The 18876-nt window shown below is 37.8% G+C and overlaps 1 protein-coding gene across 1 annotated transcript in view; it reads left to right on the forward strand.

The window, feature by feature from the left end:
* Atf2 (activating transcription factor 2) overlaps positions 1–18876 on the forward strand; it is a 109494-nt gene that overhangs the window by 41373 nt on the left and 49245 nt on the right. The window contains exon 5 of the mRNA XM_071619048.1: positions 13116–13185. Coding sequence (XP_071475149.1) covers positions 13116–13185 — 70 coding nt within the window. The remainder of the gene's footprint in view (positions 1–13115; positions 13186–18876) is intronic.

Here is an 18876-nt window from a genome sequence, read left to right on the forward strand (position 1 = left end):
TCTTAGGGTGGTTTTGATTTGCATTTCTCTGACTGCTAGAGATGGTGAGCATTTTTCCATGTACTTGTTGATTGATTGTATGTCCTCCTCTGAGAAGTGTCTGTTCAGGTCCTTGGCCCATTTGTTGATTGGGTTGTTTGTTCTCTTATTGTCTAATTTTTTGAGTTCTTTGTATACTCTGGATATTAGGGCTCTATCTGAAGTGTGAGGAGTAAAGATTTGTTCCCAGGATGTAGGCTCTCTATTTACCTCTCTTATTGTATCTTTTGCTGAGAAAAAACTTTTTAGTTTGAGTAAGTCCCATTTGTTGATTCTAGTTATTAACTTTTGTGCTATGGGTGTCCTATTGAGGAATTTGGAGCCCGACCCCACAGTATGTAGATCGTAGCCAACTTTTTCTTCTATCAGACAGCGTGTCTCTGATTTGATATCAAGCTCCTTGATCCATTTTGAATTAACTTTTGTGCATGGCGAGAGAAAGGGATTCAGTTTCATTTTGTTGCATATGGATTTCCAGTTTTCCCAGCACCATTTGTTGAAGATGCTATCCTTCCTCCATTGCATGCTTTTAGACCCTTTATCAAATATAAGATAGTTGTAGTTTTGTGGATTGGTTTCTGTGTCCTCTATTCTGTACCATTGGTCCACCCGCCTGTTTTGGTACCAGTACCATGCTGTTTTTGTTACTATTGCTCTGTAATATAGTTTGAAGTCTGGTATCGCTATACCGCCTGACTCACATTTCCTGCTTAGCATTGTTTTTGCTATTCTGGGTCTTTTATTTTTCCATATGAATTTCATGATTGCTTTCTCTATTTCTACAAGAAATGCCGTTGGGATTTTGATTGGCATTGCATTAAACCTATAGAGAACTTTTGGTAATATCGCCATTTTGATGATGTTAGTTCTGCCTATCCATGAACAGGGTATATTTTTCCATCTTCTAAGATCTTCTTCTATTTCTCTCTTTAGGGTTCTGTAGTTTTCATTGTATAAGTCTTTCACCTCTTTTGTTAGGTTGATTCCCAAGTATTTTATTTTTTTTGAAGATATTGTGAATGGAGTGGTTGTCCTCATTTCCATTTCAGAGGATTTGTCGCTGATATACAGGAATGCCTTTGATTTATGCGTGTTGATTTTATATCCTGCCACTTTGCTGAATTCATTTATTAGCTCTAATAGTTTCTTTGTAGACCCTTTTGGGTCTGCTAGGTATAGAATCATGTCATCTGCAAATAGTGATAATTTAAGTTCTTCTTTTCCTATTTTGATACCTTTAATTTCTTTCGTCTGTCTAAATGCTCTGGCCAGTGTTTCGAGAACTATGTTGAACAGAAGTGGTGAGAGAGGGCATCCCTGTCTTGTTCCAGATTTTAGAGGGAATGCCTTCGATTTTTCTCCATTCAGTATGATGCTAGCCTGAGGCTTAGCATAGATTGCTTTTACAATATTGAGGTATGTTCCTGTTATCCCTAGTTTTTCTAGAGTTTTGAATATAAAGGGATGCTGTACTTTGTCGAATGCTTTTTCCGCATCTATCGAGATGATCATATGGTTCTTATTTTTAAGTCTATTGATGTGGTGAATAACATTTATTGATTTCCGTATATTGAACCAGCCTTGCATCCCAGGGATGAATCCTACTTGATCATGGTGCACAATTTTTTTGATATGTTTTTGTATCCAAGTGGCCAGAATTTTATTGAGGATTTTTGCATCTAGGTTCATTAGAGATATTGGTCTGTAGTTTTCTTTCTTTGAAGTGTCTTTGTCTGGTTTAGGTATCAGGGTGATGTTGGCCTCGTAGAATGAATTTGGAAGTTCTCCCTCTTTTTCTATTTCCCGAAGTAGCTTGAAAAGTATTGGTATTAGTTCCTCTTTAAAGGTTTTGTAAAACTCTGCTGTATACCCATCCGGTCCTGGGCTTTTCTTAGTTGGTAGTCTTTTGATGGTTTCTTCTATTTCTTCAATTGATATTGGTCTGTTTAGGTTGTCTATATCCTCCTGACTCAATCTGGGCAGATCATATGACTTAAGAAATTTATCTATGCCTTCACTATCTTCTAATTTATTGGAGTATAAGGATTCAAAATAATTTTTGATTATCTTCTGTATTTCTGAAGTGTCTGTTGTGATATTGCCTCTTTCATCCCGTATGTTAGTGATTTGAGTTCTCTCTCTTCTTCTCTTCGCTAGCATGGCTAAGGGTCTGTCGATTTTGTTTATTTTTTCAAAGAACCAACTTTTAGTTTTGTCAATTTTTTCAATTGTTTCTTTTGTTTCGATTTCATTAATTTCAGCTCTGATTTTAATTATTTCTTGCCTTCTACTTCTTTTGCTGTTGTTTTGCTCTTCTTTTTCTAGGATTTTGAGATGAAGTATGAGATCATTTATTTGTTGGTTTTTCCTTTTTTTAAGGAATGAACTCCAAGCAATGAATTTTCCTCTTAGAACTGCTTTCAATGTGTCCCATAGATTCCGATATGTTGTGTCTGTGTTTTCATTTATCTCTAAGAATTTTTTGATTTCCTTCTTGATGTCTTCTATAACCCACTGATCATTCAGTAACCTATTGTTCATTCTCCAAGTGATGTATTCTTTTTCCTTCCTTCTTTTATCGTTGATTTTCAGTTCCATTCCATTATGATCAGATAGGATGCATGGTATTATCTCTACTCCTTTGTATTGTCTAAGAGTTTCCCTGTGACATAATATATGATCTATTTTTGAGAAGGATCCATGTGCTGCTGAGAAAAAAGTGTAACTGCTTGATGTTGGGTGGTATATTCTATATATGTCAATTAAGTCTAGGTTATTAATTGTGTTATTGAGTTCTATAGTTTCCTTATTCAACTTTTGTTTGGAAGATCTGTCCAGTGGTGATAGAGGTGTGTTGAAGTCTCCCATGATTATTGTATGGTGGTCTGTTAGACTCTTGAACTTGAGAAGAGTTTGTTTGATGAACATAGCTGCACCATTGTTTGGGGCATATATATTTATGATTGTTATGTCTTGTTGGTGTATGGTTCCCTTGAGCAGTATGTAGTGTCCCTCTTTATCCCTTTTGATTAACTTTGGCTTAAAATCTATTTTATTTGATATGAGTATGGATACTCCTGCTTGTTTCCGAAGTCCATATGAGTGATATGATTTTTCCCAACCTTTCACCTTCAGCCTATGTATGTCTTTTCCTATCAAATGCGTCTCCTGTAGGCAGCATATTGTTGGGTCTTGTTTTGTGATCCATTCTACTAGCCTGTGTCTCTTGATTGGTGAGTTTAAGCCATTAACATTTAGGGTTATTATTGAGATATGGGTTGTTCTTCCAGCCATATTTGTTTATTTATGTTACTAAACATGGTTTGTTTTCCACTTTGATTATTTTCCCCCCCTTTAGTGTCCTACCTCCCACTGTTGGTTTTCATTGTTATTTTCCATTTCCTCTTCCTGTAATGTTTTGCCAAGGATGTTTTGAAGAGATGGTTTTCTAGCTGCAAATTCTTTTAACTTTTGTTTATCGTGGAAGGTTTTAATTTCATCTTCCATCCTGAAGCTTAATTTCGCTGGAAACACAATTCTTGGTTGGAACCCATTTTCTTTCAGTGTTTGAAATATGTTATTCCAGGATCTTCTAGCTTTCAGAGTCTGTGTTGAAAGATCAGCTGTTATCCTGATTGGCTTACCCCTAAATGTGATCTGCTTCCTTTCTCTTGTAGCTTTTAAAATTCTCTCCTTATTCTGTATGTTGGGCATCTTCATTATAATGTGTCTAGGTATGGGTCTCTTATGATTTTGCACATTCGGCGTCCTATAGGCTTCTAGGATTTGGGGTTCTGTCTCATTCTTCAAGTCTGGGAAGTTTTCTCGAATTATTTCATTGAATAGATTGCTCATTCCTTTGGTTTGAAACTCTGTTCCTTCCTGTATCCCAATGACTCTTAAATTTGGTCTCTTGATGTTATCCCATATTTCTTGGATGTTCTGCTCATGGTTTCTTAACAGTCTTGCTGAGCTGTCTATGTTCTTTTCAAGTTGAAATACTTTATCTTCATTGTCTGATGTTCTGTCTTCTAAGTGTTCTACTCTGCTGGTAGTATTCTCAATTGAGTTTTTAAGTTGGCTTATTGCTTCCTGCATTTCTAGGATTTCTGTTTGTTTGTTTTTTATAACCTCTATTTCCCTGTATAGTTGATCTTTTGCTTCTTGGATTTGTTTATGTAATTCATTGTTGAAGTGATCTTTCATTGTCTGATTTTGCTGTCTGATGTCTTCCTTGAGACTCCAGATCATCTGAAGCATGTATATCCTGAATTCTTTATCTGACATTCCATCAGCTGCAGCTATTACCTCTTCTAACGTTGAGTTGACCTGCAATGCTTGTGGTCCTTTCTTTCCTTGTCTCTTCATACTGTTTGCGTTCCTTTCTTCTTGGTGAAACTGTTGTGCTATTGAATTTTCCCCCTATACATTTATATTGGTCTTGTATAGTTGCAAAGTCTCCCTCGCAGGCGCGGGCGGCGGCTCTGCCCCTCCTCCAATTGGGGTAATGTGCCTACCACGCCGGCAGGCCGCTGGGCCTGCTCTGCCAGTCGGTAGCAGGTCCGCCGACCTTGCAGGCGCGGGCGGCGGCTCTGTCCCTCTGCGGGCCGCTAGGCTTGTTCTGTCGGTGGTCGCCGTTCTGCCTACTTTGCAGGCGCAGGCAGCGGCACTGCCCCTCTGCAGGCCTCTGGGGCTGTACTGCCAGTGGGTCGCAGGTCCGCCTACTTTGCAGGCGTGGGGGGGGGCGGCTCTACCCTTCCTCAGGCCACTGGGCCTGTTCTGTCTCTCGGTTGCAGGTCTGACCTGTTCTGGTGGTGGTCTCAGTTCCGACTACCTTGCAGGCGCGGGGGGGAGGGGGCGGCTCAGCCTCTCAGCAGGCGGCTGCTCCTCTTCTGCCGGTGGGTCGCAGGCCCGCCTACCTTGCAGGAGTGATTGGAAGCTCTGTCCCACCGCGGGCCACTGGGCCTTTTCTGTCGGTGGTCACCCTTCCCCTACCTGGCAGGCGAGGGGGGTGGGGGGCGGCTCTGCCCCTCAGCAGGCCGCTGGGCCTGCTCTGTGTTTGGTCCCAGTTCCCTCTACTATGCCGGCGCAGGGGGAGGGGGCGGCTCAGCCTCTCAGCAGGCGGCTGCTCCTCTTCTGCCGGTGGGTCACAGGCCCGCCTACCTTGCAGGAGTGATTGGAAGCTCTGTCCCGCCGCGGGCCACTGGGCCTTTTCTGTCGGTGGTCACCCTTCCCCTACCTGGCAGGCGAGGGGGGTGGGGGGCGGCTCTGCCCCTCAGCAGGCCGCTGGGCCTGCTCTGTGTTTGGTCCCAGTTCCCTCTACTATGCCGGCGCAGGGGGAGCGGGCGGCTCAGCCTCTCAGCAGGCGGCTGCTCCTCTTCTGCCGGTGGGTCGCAGGCCCGCCTACCTTGCAGGAGTGATTGGAAGCTCTGTCCCGCCGGGGGCCACTGGGCCTTTTCTGTCGGTGGTCACCCTTCCCCTACCTGGCAGGCGAGGGGGGTGGGGGGCAGCTCTGCCCCTCAGCAGGCCGCTGGGCCTGCTCTGTGTCTGGTCCCAGTTCCCTCTACTATGCCGGCGCAGGGGGAGGGGGCGGCTCAGCCTCTCAGCAGGCGGCTGCTCCTCTTCTGCTGGTGGGTCGCAGGCCCGCCTACCTTGCAGGAGTGATTGGAAGCTCTGTCCCGCCGGGGGCCACTGGGCCTTTTCTGTCTGTGGTCACCCTTCCCCTACCTGGCAGGCGAGGGGGGTGGGGGGCGGCTCTGCCCCTCAGCAGGCCGCTGGGCCTGCTCTGTGTTTGGTCCCAGTTCCCTCTACTATGCCGGCGCAGGGGGAGCTGGTGGCTCAGCCTCTCAGCAGGCGGCTGCTCCTCTTCTGCCGGTGGGTCGCAGGCCCGCCTACCTTGCAGGAGTGATTGGAAGCTCTGTCCCGCCGGGGGCCACTGGGCCTTTTCTGTCGGTGGTCACCCTTCCCCTACCTGGCAGGCGAGGGGGGTGGGGGGCGGCTCTGCCCCTCAGCAGGCCGCTGGGCCTGCTCTGTGTCTGGTCCCAGTTCCCTCTACTCTGTTATTTGTATTCTTAATCATTGCCATTCTGACTGGAGTGGGATGAAATCTCAGTGTGGTTTTAATTTGCATTTCTCTAATTGTTAGAGATGTTGAATATTTTTTCATATATTTGTTGGCTAGTTCTTCTTCTGTGAAGTGTCTGTTCACAGAAGAAAATTATTGATTGGCTTATTTGTTTTTGTTTGTTTGTTTTGGTGTTAAGTTTTTTTGAATTCTTTATGTACTCTTAATGCTCTGTCTGAGGTGCAGGTGGCAAAGATTTTCTCCCATTCTTTAGGGTCTCTCTTCACCTTATTGATTGTTTCCTTTTTAGCTGACAGTTAAGAGTTGATAGGAACAAGGTTAGTTCTGACCAGCTTAGTCTTAAACACCTGGCAGGAAAGTATAGCAAGCACAGTGCTACATGGACATTTAAAAGGAAAAACAATGTTGTTGTTGTTGTTTAACATAACTTAAGACGTTAACTTAAGGCTAACTTGTGTCAGACCTATGAAAAGTAACTAAACCTGGAGGCCATAAAGGAAGAGTTCTTGTGTAGGAGTGCCTAATAATAATGATCACACAAGACTCTAGAGTCACAGTTTGTCCTGAGTTAATTTGAGCCTGATTTTGTTGCTGAAAGTTCCATCCTTGTCCCCAATGCCAATCCAATAATGAGGATACAGTCTTGAGAAAAAGGGGTGGGGGGAGGCTTATTGCTTTGCTAGCAAAGGAGAAACACAGGGGACTCCTGTCCCAAAGGCTGTGATTCTGCCCATCATGGGGAACAGGGTTTTTTGAAAGAGGTGGTTCAGAGAAAATATGATTAGGGAGGAGGGATCAGGAAGGAGAAAATCAGGGAAGAGAAGGTTAGGGAAAATAAATAAGGAGAAAGTGAAAAGAAGATCAGGGAGGAGGTTGGGGAGAAGAAGATTGGGGGGAAAATGTTAAGTTTTAAAGTGACAAGGGATACAGTCAAAGCATCAAGTGAATCCCTTTTGCAATCTAATCTCATAGACCTACAAATCTTTCGTATCTCCCACATTGATAAATTCTTTTTTAAACTGATATGATTATGAGCTACTGTCTTCATGGTTTTTAGAGATTAGCTTAAATACGAATTGCTTTTTCTGCTAATTGTTTACAAAAAAGGTAATGCTTTGATGTCTTGTTTTTTGTTGTGTTAGCATGCTCCTTGCCTTATGTATGCCTTGTCCAGATACCTGCCACTGTGGACCTGTGGACTACTCTGATGCTGAGTACCCCTAACTGTCCATGCCCTACCTGATAGAGAACAAGGACCTTGGGTTACTTCCCCCAGTTTTGCCCTCTTTCAGCAAGAAGCAACTTGAAGAGATCTTCACCCTTTTTTCTATAGCAATAAAATTTAGAAATTAACAGTGGGGAAATGTATTAGTGGTCCACTTTATACTTTGAATATAACCCTTGCTGCCCTACCACTGGCAACTTATTTTGAAAATGGACGTGTTTCTTTCTCTCTCCCTGCTCCTCTCTAAACTCAGGGAAAACAGGACTACCTTTCTTCCCCATTTTAGGCAGATTTATCTGTCCTTGAGTACACCATAGGAACAAAGTAGTCCAGACAATGGGGATGGTACCAGAGATCGCATATCTCAGAAATGACTGTCTCCCACATTAACAAGTAAATCACAACTCCAACTGAGAGCATATGGAATGTAGCCTTTGAATTACCACTTTAAAAAAACAAACCCTGTTTCCCATGAGGGGCAGAATCACAGCCTCTAGGACAGGAGTCCCCAGTGTTTCTTTTTCACTAGCAAAGCAATAAAACTTTTTTTTTTTTTTTTTAATGAGAAAAAGGAAAAAAGATTAGAGACCAACCTCAGCAACTTGGGCCCTAAGCACTTTAGCCAAGTCTCAGTCTCAAAATTAAAAATGAAATGGGCTGGGCATGTAGCTCAGTGGTGAAGCACTCCTGGGTTAAACCCCTAGAACCAAAAAATGAAAAAAGAAATACAGGTGCTGTGCTGCAAGTTGATTGAAGGAATAATTGAACACTTTAAGTGGAAGTTTTAAAGTCAGAAAGTAATCTTTGACTCAAAAATATCTCTCTTTGTAGTTGTTGTGCTTGAATCAGGATCCAAGAATGTATTTTTATTACCTCTTGTAATATATTACTTCTTGTCATAATATTTGTTTAATTTGACATACTCCGTTTTTTACCCCATGACATACATTTGTTGAAGAGACCAGGTAATTTGTCCTCCAGATTTTCCCATGTATTGACTTTGGCTGGTAGCTTCTTGGTTTTTCCTGTATTTCCTTGTAGTTGGAGCTATGGAGGCTTGATTAGTTTCAGGTTTGATACCACCTTCAACCCCTTCAAGGATACTTTATCATTGCTTCCTGTTAGGTCATATTAGGAGGTACTTAATGTGTATTTGATCCAATTTTAGTGTTGTTGATTTACGATTGATTCATGTCATATGCCTAATCCAACCATTATAAAGTTTCACTTACCTTAATAGTTTTAAAAATCACACATTGATGATAGTTACTCTGATTCATTTCACTGGGGTTAAAGTGATTTTCTAATTATTTCATTCTTTCTGCATTTACTAAAATAAATTTTTTTGTGAGGAAACGTATTTTCATCAACTATTTGGTTATCTGAAATACAAATTTAAGCAAAAATAGAAGAATAAATGCTGATTTTTTTCACCCTTTTCTTACCTGTTTCAGACATTGGGTTGCATGATTTGCTTGTCTTTATTGGTATTTTGCTGTATACCAAACTTTCTTTGACTATTCTGTTCTCTCTTTGCTTTGAGTTCTGTAAGGTTCATTCATTTTTAGAAAAAAATTCTATTGATTTTTTTCATATTCTCTGTAGTATGTGTCCTTCTCAATTCAAAAAGCTTCTCTAAGGTTTCCCGAAGCATACTGTATCCAGATGAATTTACCTACTTAATTTTTGTCTTATTTCTTAGTGTTTGGTTAGATAAACTTGTGTGTGTGTGTGTGTGTGTGTGTGTGTGTGTCTTTGATTGCATTTTGCTGAAATACAATGAAAATAGAATAAAATGTATCACGTAGAGTAAAATCCATTAATCAAGTCTTTTCCTTTTTGATTCTGTTAAGGAAACTTTGTGTATTACAAAATTGTTTCCTGGTTTTCTTTCCAGAATCTTTTGCTCTACTTATCACATTTGGATCATTGATCTGCTAGTGACTTTTTTGGTTTGATGTGAAATAGGAGTTAAGGGTCATAGTTTTCCTTATGGGTACTTAGTTGACATAGCATTAAAGGCTCTGAACAGTACTTTAAAGATGAACCTCACATACTTCAGCATTTCCCAAATTTATGTGGAATACAGATCTTTTTTCTATAATGCTTTGGGGAACATTGATCTAAAGGATTGATTAGCTGGTGTTGTAAAGGAAATATTACACAATTATTAATTTGAGTCAAATACTGTTATTATTAAAATTTCTAGAACAAATTAAAAACCTGTATAAATCAGGTGACCTTATATATGAGTCCATTTCTGGACTCCATTCTTTTTTATTGCTTTGTGTTTATCATTGGATTGATATCACAGTATCTCATTATAGTTTTATAATGGATCATGTCTGATATTGTAAGTACTTTAGCTTGATTACAGTTCTTCAGGATTGTCTTGCAGTCTTTTGTGTTTCCTTATACATTTTAGGATCAGTTTACACACACACAATAAGCTTGAGATTTTGATTGAGATACTTGATTTCTAATAGATTAACTAGAGTAGAGTTGTCATTAACTAACATCGAATCTTCCATCTGTAAATATATTATATTCTCCATTTATTTAGGCCTTTAATTTCTTGTGAAAATATTTTTTTAGTTTGGGGTTTTTTTTATTGTTTTAGATGTATAGGTCATTTTTTCATTAGATTTATTTTTAAGAATTTGTTAGGAATTTGCAGTTATACAACTGTCAGAAGAAGGCAGTATATTAGATGAACAGTATTACCCTGTTGAAGTTGTTTTGTATTGAATTTTTTACTATTTGAAGTTGTAATTATTGATACAGTACTCAGTTTGGTCCTTCAAGATTTTGTGCAGTTGTAAAATTTTTATTACTAAAGGGAACGTATTTTTAGTACTGGGGGAAATAATAAGAGTTGCTATACCATCCCTACTTCATGAGGATTTATATATCCCTACTTTGAGGATTTATAAATCATAATTATTAAATTATGTTGTGTGTTTTAGGGTTGGTTTTACAGGAATTGAGGTTAATAAGCCTTTGGGTAAGGTTTGTATTTATCTGGGTATGAGTTGGGCTGTGTTTATTATTTGTTGTGGCTCTAGGCGTCCAAATCTAAAATATTTTCTGGTATCCTTGCTTTTATTTCCCCTGTTGTCTTTTGGTTTCCTTAGAGACTCCTGCTAAAATAAGGTCTGAGCTTTGTAGATCTTTCAGCTGTGTCCCACTGTTGTTGTTTTTTTGTTTGTTGTGAGGGTTTTTTTGTTTGTTTTGTTTTTGGTACCAGGGATTGAACTCAGGGCACTCAACCACTGAGCCATATCTTCATCCCTATTTTGTATTTTATTTAGAGACAGGGTCTTCCTGAGTTGCTTGGCACCTTGCTAAATTGCTGAGGCTGGCTTTGAACTTGCAGTTCTCCTGCCTCAGCCTACCAAGCCACTGGGATTACTGGCATGCCTGGCAGCTGTGTTACACTGTTGTGCAAGAGCTTGTTTGATGGTGGTAGTAAAATATGAGAAGAGAGAAAGCATTCCAAAATCCTTCCATTGATTTGCTCAATTGATCTTATCAATAGTCTTTAGTGAACCTGCACCCATAGGCTGTGACCTTCACAAGTTCTCAGCTTTATCCTCTCCCCGTAGGTGATTTAAAGAGTGCAGGGGGCTAGAGTTGAGTATTTCCTGTCCTCAGATCAGTTAAGTTTCCTCTGAGAATGGTGCTTTGTTTAAAAGAACCAAGTGCTCTAGGCATATTTCAAAATAGTTGTTTTCCCCTACTCTTGCTACTTTTTTTTTTTTCCCCTCCAAATCTTTACCCTGATATTCCAATGGGGCTCCAGTAGGTACAATTCAGGAAATTGTGCCACCACCACCACTCAAGACTGGGCTTCAGGAGTTTTACTTCTCAAGCTAGTCTAAGCCCAGTTTTTGGCAATTGGTCCATTATAATTTATGTATTCTTACCAGTACTGGCTCTTGCAGCAGGCTCCTGTTCCTGGTAATCAGTGATTATTCTCTGACTCCACTTTTCAGGGCAGCACTTTACTCTCAATTTTCTGATGGATATAAAAGTTGATGATTTTCTGTTTGTTCAACTTTTTTGTTTTTCAGTAAATTTACATAGCATTTCATTATTATGAGGGCAGAAGTGATGATTTCCAAGCTCTGTATATGTTGAACTAGAAACCAGAAATCTTAATCAGTGTTTCACTAAGTGACATCTTTGCACAAGTGCAGTATCAAATTGTCCATAGGCTATTTAAAAATTATAGTGGATAAAGCAATCAGTAGTTCATTCATACATTTCACAAATTTTATATGAATTGTTAATTATGACCACCTGGAAACCCTTTAAATTTGCAGTGATGGGTTGTGTGCATGCTTAAAACATTAAATAGTAACTACTGAGAACCATCATGAATGTCCTAAAATTAGGACTATTAAACCTTTGACAAAAATTTTGATACATTAGGAAGAAAGAGCTTGAAATTGTGGAAGGGGCTTGGAACTGTAAATCAAGATTAGATTTTGATTCTATATCTACCACTAACAATGAATTGGAAAATTCGGATTTAGAAAGAGATCAGAGTTAGAAATAAAGATTTTTGTTATATTAATACAGACAGCCTTCTACACTCTCTGATTCAACCAACCAGGAACCAAAGTATTTGAAAAAAAAAATGGTGTCTGTACATGTACAGAACTTTTCTTGTCATCATTCCCTAAATATTATTTACATAGTACTTACATTGTATTAGGTATTATGAGTAATCTAAGAAGGATTTAAAGTATACAGGAGGATGTGCTTAGGTTACATACAAATATGCCATTTTATATGAGGGTCTTAGGCACCTGTGTATTTTTTTTTCTGCAAGATGTCTTGAAACCAGTTCCCGTGGACTTACCATCTTAAATTTTCTTTACTGGGAGGAGAGATCTCTTGAGCCTAGGATATCTTTACCCTCTCTGAGAGTATTCCCTAGCACTTTGCAAACATGAAAAGTAAATAATTTTAAGAATGGATTTAACAACTGGACATGGTGGTACACACCTGTAGTTGCAGCAATTCAGGAGGCCTAGGCAGGAAGATCATAAGTTCAAAGCCAGCCTTAGCAAATTGGCAGGACCTGTCTCAAAATTTTAAAAAAGGGTTAGGGATGTAGTTCAGTGGTTAAGCACACCCCTGGGTTCAATCCCCCAAATGAGGTGTAGGATTTAAGGATATATTTTTAGACAAACTGATGTTTTGGTGAGATATTTATATAGACTCATTTTGCCAATAAATAAATATTCATCGAGAATTTAGGATGGAAGACTTTTTTTTTTTTTCCTTTTTTATGGTGCTGGGTATTGAACCCAGAGCCTCATAGAAACTAGGCAAACATTCTACCCCTGAACTGTATCCCTAACCCTGAAGATAGAAATTCTTCCACTGTTTCCACTACTATGCAGTGTTATCCTTAAAAGACTTCATAGTAGTTGCTCATTTTAATTTTTTTTGAATGAATGAACTTCGTTCATTTCACCATAAGTACTTTTACACTGTTGAGCAGGAAAGAATCTGATAGCCATTGTTCCTCACCTTTTTTTCTATAGTATAACATCTTCATGTTACAGTGTTTTTCTCTACATTCATAAGAAATGGAAAATAGAGTTAAAATGTTGGTAAAAGTGTTTTATTTCACAAATAGAAAAAAAGTTAAGTTTAGTAGAAGTCAAATTTTGAGATTTATATTTTAAACTATTCCTTATTTAAAAATATGTACATATTATAGATGTGTGACCATCTTATGTTCTATTATAGGCAATACAAGGACCTGTGGAATATGAGTGATGACAAACCCTTTCTATGCACTGCCCCCGGATGTGGCCAGGTAATAGATATTAGTCACTTTAAATAATTTTGTATGTTCTCGTTTGTTAGAACATTTATGGTAGAGTACATTGTTATTTAAAAAGCCCTGTCTTACAGTGTTTTACTTGTAAGAGTTAAGGTAAAAACACTTTGGGAAAGAATTTCTTCTTTTCATATTTTTCTTCAGTAACATATCTGAGTTTTAGAAAATACAGTCTAACGGAGGGTGTGGGGTTGGGGGAGTATTTTGTAATAGAAATGTAAAAATCTAGGATTTTTAAAGTTATAAATCTGACCAACATTCATCAAAAAACATTGGTATACTATCTAATTAGAAATCAATATATAAAAATTGTTTTATGTGTTGAACTCTTATGAAATTAACTGATATTTACCTCTGATATTATCACTAATGTATCCATGTTCTTAAATTAATATCTTTAATATAGAACATGTGTGGAAGCAGTTTCAGAAAATAATAAATATTTCAGATTTTTAGTAGGCCATTAAATCATTAATCTATTATAATTATCCTATTCTTCAAATAAATATAAACACTAAGAAAGAATAAATTTGATGTATACTGAAATTACAGCATACTTAAATATGGATTTTAAGTCATAAGCATTAAAGTACTTAATTAGTTCTCATTTTCTGTAATCACTATTTTAATTGAGATAGAAGTCATGTATGATAAACTGCATAAAACTCACATTGTGGTAAATTTTAACATGTATGGACTCAAGAAAACATCACTACAAACAAGATAGCAAACATACCCTTACTCCAAAAATTTTCTTCATGCCCATTTGTAATTTCTCTCACCCTGTCAACCCCTGATGTACCTGCTGTCACTGTAGATGTATTCATTTTCTAAATTTTATATAAATGGAATCAGTTTGTGTATTTGTCTAACTTCTTTTATGCCACATAACTTAAGATTTCTAGTGAATTTTAATTAGTCTGAATTAGTCTTTTTTTTTTTTTTTTTTTTTTTTTTTGCTGTAGCTATATCCCACAGACTGGATACTAAGTAATTAAAAAAAAAAAAATTATTTAGCTCATGGTTCTAGAGGTCAAAACCAGTGTGAACCTTCCTGATGGGGTAATCTATAAAATCTCTAGACAGTTTTGGGCATCTCAGCAGGACTAAACAAGCTTCCTCTTGCTCTGTCTTATGAAGTCATTAATTATATAATGAGGGACCCAGCTTTATAACCCTGTTAATCCTAATTATCTCCCAAAGGCCCCAATTCCAAATACTATTAACATGACTTTAGGTTTTAAAGTTTCTAACATGTGGATTCCTGGGGACATACCCAAACTATAGCCTCTATGTTATATGATCAATAATTAATTCCTTTGCACTGAGAAATAATATTTCATCTTTCCACAATTCATTCATTTACTTGTTTATGATAGACATTTGACTTATTTCCAGTGTTTAGTTATCACAGATAGAAAGTTTGTGTGAATATTAGTATACAAGTCTTTATCTGAATATGTGCTTTTGTTTCTCTTAGATGATACCCAGAAGTATGATGATGGGATTATGTGATGGGTTTATGTTTGACTTTTTAGAAAGTTACCAAACTGCTTCCCAAAATGGATATCACTTTACATTTACATTGACAATTTATAAGAGATTTAATTATACCCTGTGCTTGTCAACATTTGATGTTGTCAGGTCTTTAAAATTTTAGTCATCTTCATGTGTGTATACTGGTGTCTCATTGTAGTTTTAATTTGCATTTCTTTAACTAATGAAAAAATGAGCACTTTTTCAAAATGTATTTATCAGCCATCTGTATACCTTATTTTTTGTGAGGTATCATTTCAGATCATTTTTTGTTTCTAAAACTTAGGCTGTCTTTTAATTACTGAGTTGTGGCATTTCTTTATATATTCTAGATACCTGTGCTTTGTCAAATATTCTCTTCAAGCCTGTGATTTGCATCTTAGGTTTTGTAATAATTTTTGATGAACAGGTGTTTCTAATTTTAATGAAGTCTGATATATAATTTTTACTCTTTTATGTTTTGCGTACTCTGTAACTTGCCTAAGAAACTTCTGCCTACCCTTAGGTCACAAAGATATTTGTCCTTGCTTTCCTCTAAAAGCTTTTTTTTTTTTTTTAAGCTTAGGCTTCTGATTTCATCTTGAACTAATTTTCATATACAGTGCGAAGTATAGATTGAAGTTAATCTCTTTTTCCTGATATAGTTTCTCAGACAGTCATCAATTGTTGAAAAGATGTTTCTTTCTCCATTAAATTGCTTTGGTTCCTGTATAGAAAACCAAATGATTATATAAGATGAGGCTGTTTCTGGGCTTTTATATTTTTGTTTCGTTCATCAGTCTCAGCTTTTATGCCAGTTCCACATTTTCTAGCTTTGCAGTTTGTGTTCCAGTCAGATAGGGTAAGTTCTTCAATTAAGTTCTCCCTTTTAAAGATTGTTTTGGTTAGTCTTTTAATTTTTAGTAATTCTGGTGAAGATGTTAGTGGTGTCTTGTGATTTCAATTACCTGGTATCGATATTGAGCGGGATAAAGACAGGAGTTAACACAGTTGATGCTGTTTTAAATAGATTGGTCAGAAAATGTGTTTGAACAAAGAAATGAAGAAAATGTGCATATATTTCTTTTGTATTAGAAGCATATAATGGTCAGTGGGAGGTAGGGTTAGAGGTTAATCAGAATGATAGAAAAAAGAAGAAATATCCTGTAGAATTTTGCATACTGTTTGGGGTTTACGCACAGAACAGTAAGAAACTATTCCTGAGATAAGAGTGAAAGTTAGGGAGATTAGAGGCTAACAGCAATTCAGATGCGAGATGGACTAGGTGGCTTTGACTAACTAGTAATGGTGGACATAGAAATAGACTAACTTGACATCTGTTTTGGAGTTATATTTGATATGCATTTTCCTATAAAGTTAAGAGAGCTTAAAAAAGTTTAACAAAATACCTGACATAATCAACTTATAAGGAGAAAATATTCATTTTGGCTCACAGTTTTGGAGGTTGCTGTCCATGATTGGTTAGTCCTGTTACTTTGGGCCTGTGACAAGGCAGGACATACATCATGGCAGGAGCAAGAAACAGAACCAACCACTTATATCACAAGCAGAGTGCCAAGAAGAAGAGGAAGGGGCCAGAGTCTCAAAGTCTCTTTCAGGGGCACTCCGCCAGTGACCTACCTCCCATAAGGCCCCAACTCTCAGTAGTTCCACCTTTCCCAATAATGCCCACTTGGGAACCAGATCTTTAACAATCAAGATGATCCAGACTACAGCAACAGCTAATGAAATATGTTTCCAGGACTATCTTTGGACATTATCCAGTTTGGTCATGTTCTAGCAGTTGTTCTTGAAAATACAGACTCAGACAAGCGCTTACCTAATTCTTTGTCCTTATTCTCTTCTGCTTAAAATAGTTGGAATGTTTCTGTTATCTTGTGATTGACTCTGTTTTAGTCAGCTTTTTTGTGGCTGTGACTAAAAACCCTGTCAAGAACAATTTTAGAGGAGGAAAAGTTTATTTGAGGGCTTACAGTTTCAAAGTTCTCAGTCCATAGACAGCTGGCTCCATTTCTCAGGGCTCAAGGTGAGGCTGAACATCTTGGTGGAAGAGAGTGGTGGAGAGAAGCAGCTTACATGATGATCAGAAAGCAGAGAGACTCCTTGACAAATACTACAAAATATATACCCCAAAGGCCTGTCCCCAATGACCCACCTCCTTCAGCCTCACCCATCTTCATTTACCACTGAGTTAATCCCATGAGGGCACTAATTCACTGATTGAATTAAGGCTCTCATGACTTGGTCATTTCTTTAAGCCTTCTTGCATTGTCTTGCACATGAATTTTTGGGGAAAATTCTAAACATAACAGACTTCTTACTAATATACATGCCTTTGTTTATAAAAAGCATTGTGTTTAAATTCATTAAAACAGAAGAAACTGATGCCAGATGTTAGAATATATGTGTATATATGCATCATAAGAGTTTTTATTTCCTAAAAGACCTCTAACATTAAATTTATGGCATATGAAAAACATTAACAAGTTGATATTTGACTCTCCACTTCCCTTTTCCATCTCCTGATATCTGATAATTATTGTACTATTCTTACATTGTCAAGGTTTATAAAACTTAAATTTTGTCTTATAACTCTCATATTTATTTAGTTTCTATCTTAAAATGGTATAGAGAATAAGGGTTGAAAACAAAGCATTTGGGCACTCGAGTGTTAAAACTCAAAATAGGAGGAGAATATAACTAAGACACAATAGCCAGTGAGGAAAGTTGAGTCCTGGAAGTCAAGTAAGAAATGTTTTGAAGTTGTTGTTGTTGGTGGTGGGGGGATATAGCCATATAGCATCAAATTAGAATTTAGTATTTATTTGATTTAGAAATTCTTAGGGCTACACCTGTAGCTTAGTGGTAGAACATTTGCCTAATGTGTGCAAAGTCCTAACTTTGATCCCCAGAATTGCAAAAAGGTAAAAAAAAAAAAGTGAAGATAATTAGAGACCTTGGTGAGAGTAGCTTCAGTGAAGCAGCAGGAACACCTGTGTTGATCAGAGTAGTTTAGAGAATGGAGGGAAAAAAGAGAATGGAGGGGCTAGTTGTGGCTCAGTGGTAGAGCACTTACCTCTCAAATGTGGGACCCTGGGTTTGATCCTCAGCACCACATAAAAATAAATAAACAAAATAAAGATATTGTGCCCATGTGTAACTAAAAAAAAAAAAAGAGAGAGAGAGAGAGAGAAAAGAATGGAGACATTGTAAGAGCTCTTTCTTGGAGTGTAACCTAAAGGGGAAAGTATGATATATAGCTGGAGAAGGATGTAGAATTGAAGATGAATTTTGTTTGTTTGTTTTGTATTTTAAAGTAGGAATGTGGGCTAGGGTTGTGGCTCAGTGGTAGAGCGCTTGCCTAGCATGTGCGAGGCCCTGGGTTCAATCCTCAGTACCACATAAAAATAAGTAAATAAAATAAAGGTATTAGGTCCAACTACAACTAAAAATAAAAAAGTAGGAATGTAACAGCATATTTGTTACTGCAGAGTTAGGGGACCACTGCAGGAATGGGGTCCTTAAGTAGGTAAGAGTAGATATGATCCAGTTATGAAGTGAAGGAACTATTGTTAGATAAACCATGAATAGTTTGCTCATAGTAACTGAGTGAAGAGAAGAGAAGTGTGGAAGATTTGAATATAGAAAAGAAATCATACCTGAACTTAAGACATACAAACATATCCTTCAATATAGTCACCTTAAAAACTACACTTCTGTTTGTTTCATTGAACCAACAAAATAACCTTTCGAGACTTTGAGGCTTTGACACATTTTTGAAATAGCCTAAGGGATGGCAAATTTTTAGCCCTTTATATTACTTAGGATAAAAGTTAGCACACAGATGCAACCTAATAATGTATATATTTGTCTCTTATGTAAATAGTCCAGAAGTAGGAATTCCAGGGTCAGTAGGCGGCCTCTGTCATCCTCAACAAGTGACTTCCATTTGTATCTCCAAGAAGCTATTCCTGCTCATGCCATCAAGTCCACAATAATAGTAAGGAAAAAGGGAAGCAGAACATACAGTACATCTCCATCATTTTCAAGTCATTAGCTAGAAGTAATAAATTCATAATTTTCAATCATTCCTTTTAACCAGAATTTAATTAGTGGCCACTCATTTGCAAA

This window comes from Marmota flaviventris, chromosome 11, assembly GCF_047511675.1.
Source record: "Marmota flaviventris isolate mMarFla1 chromosome 11, mMarFla1.hap1, whole genome shotgun sequence".
NCBI lineage: Eukaryota > Metazoa > Chordata > Mammalia > Rodentia > Sciuridae > Marmota > Marmota flaviventris.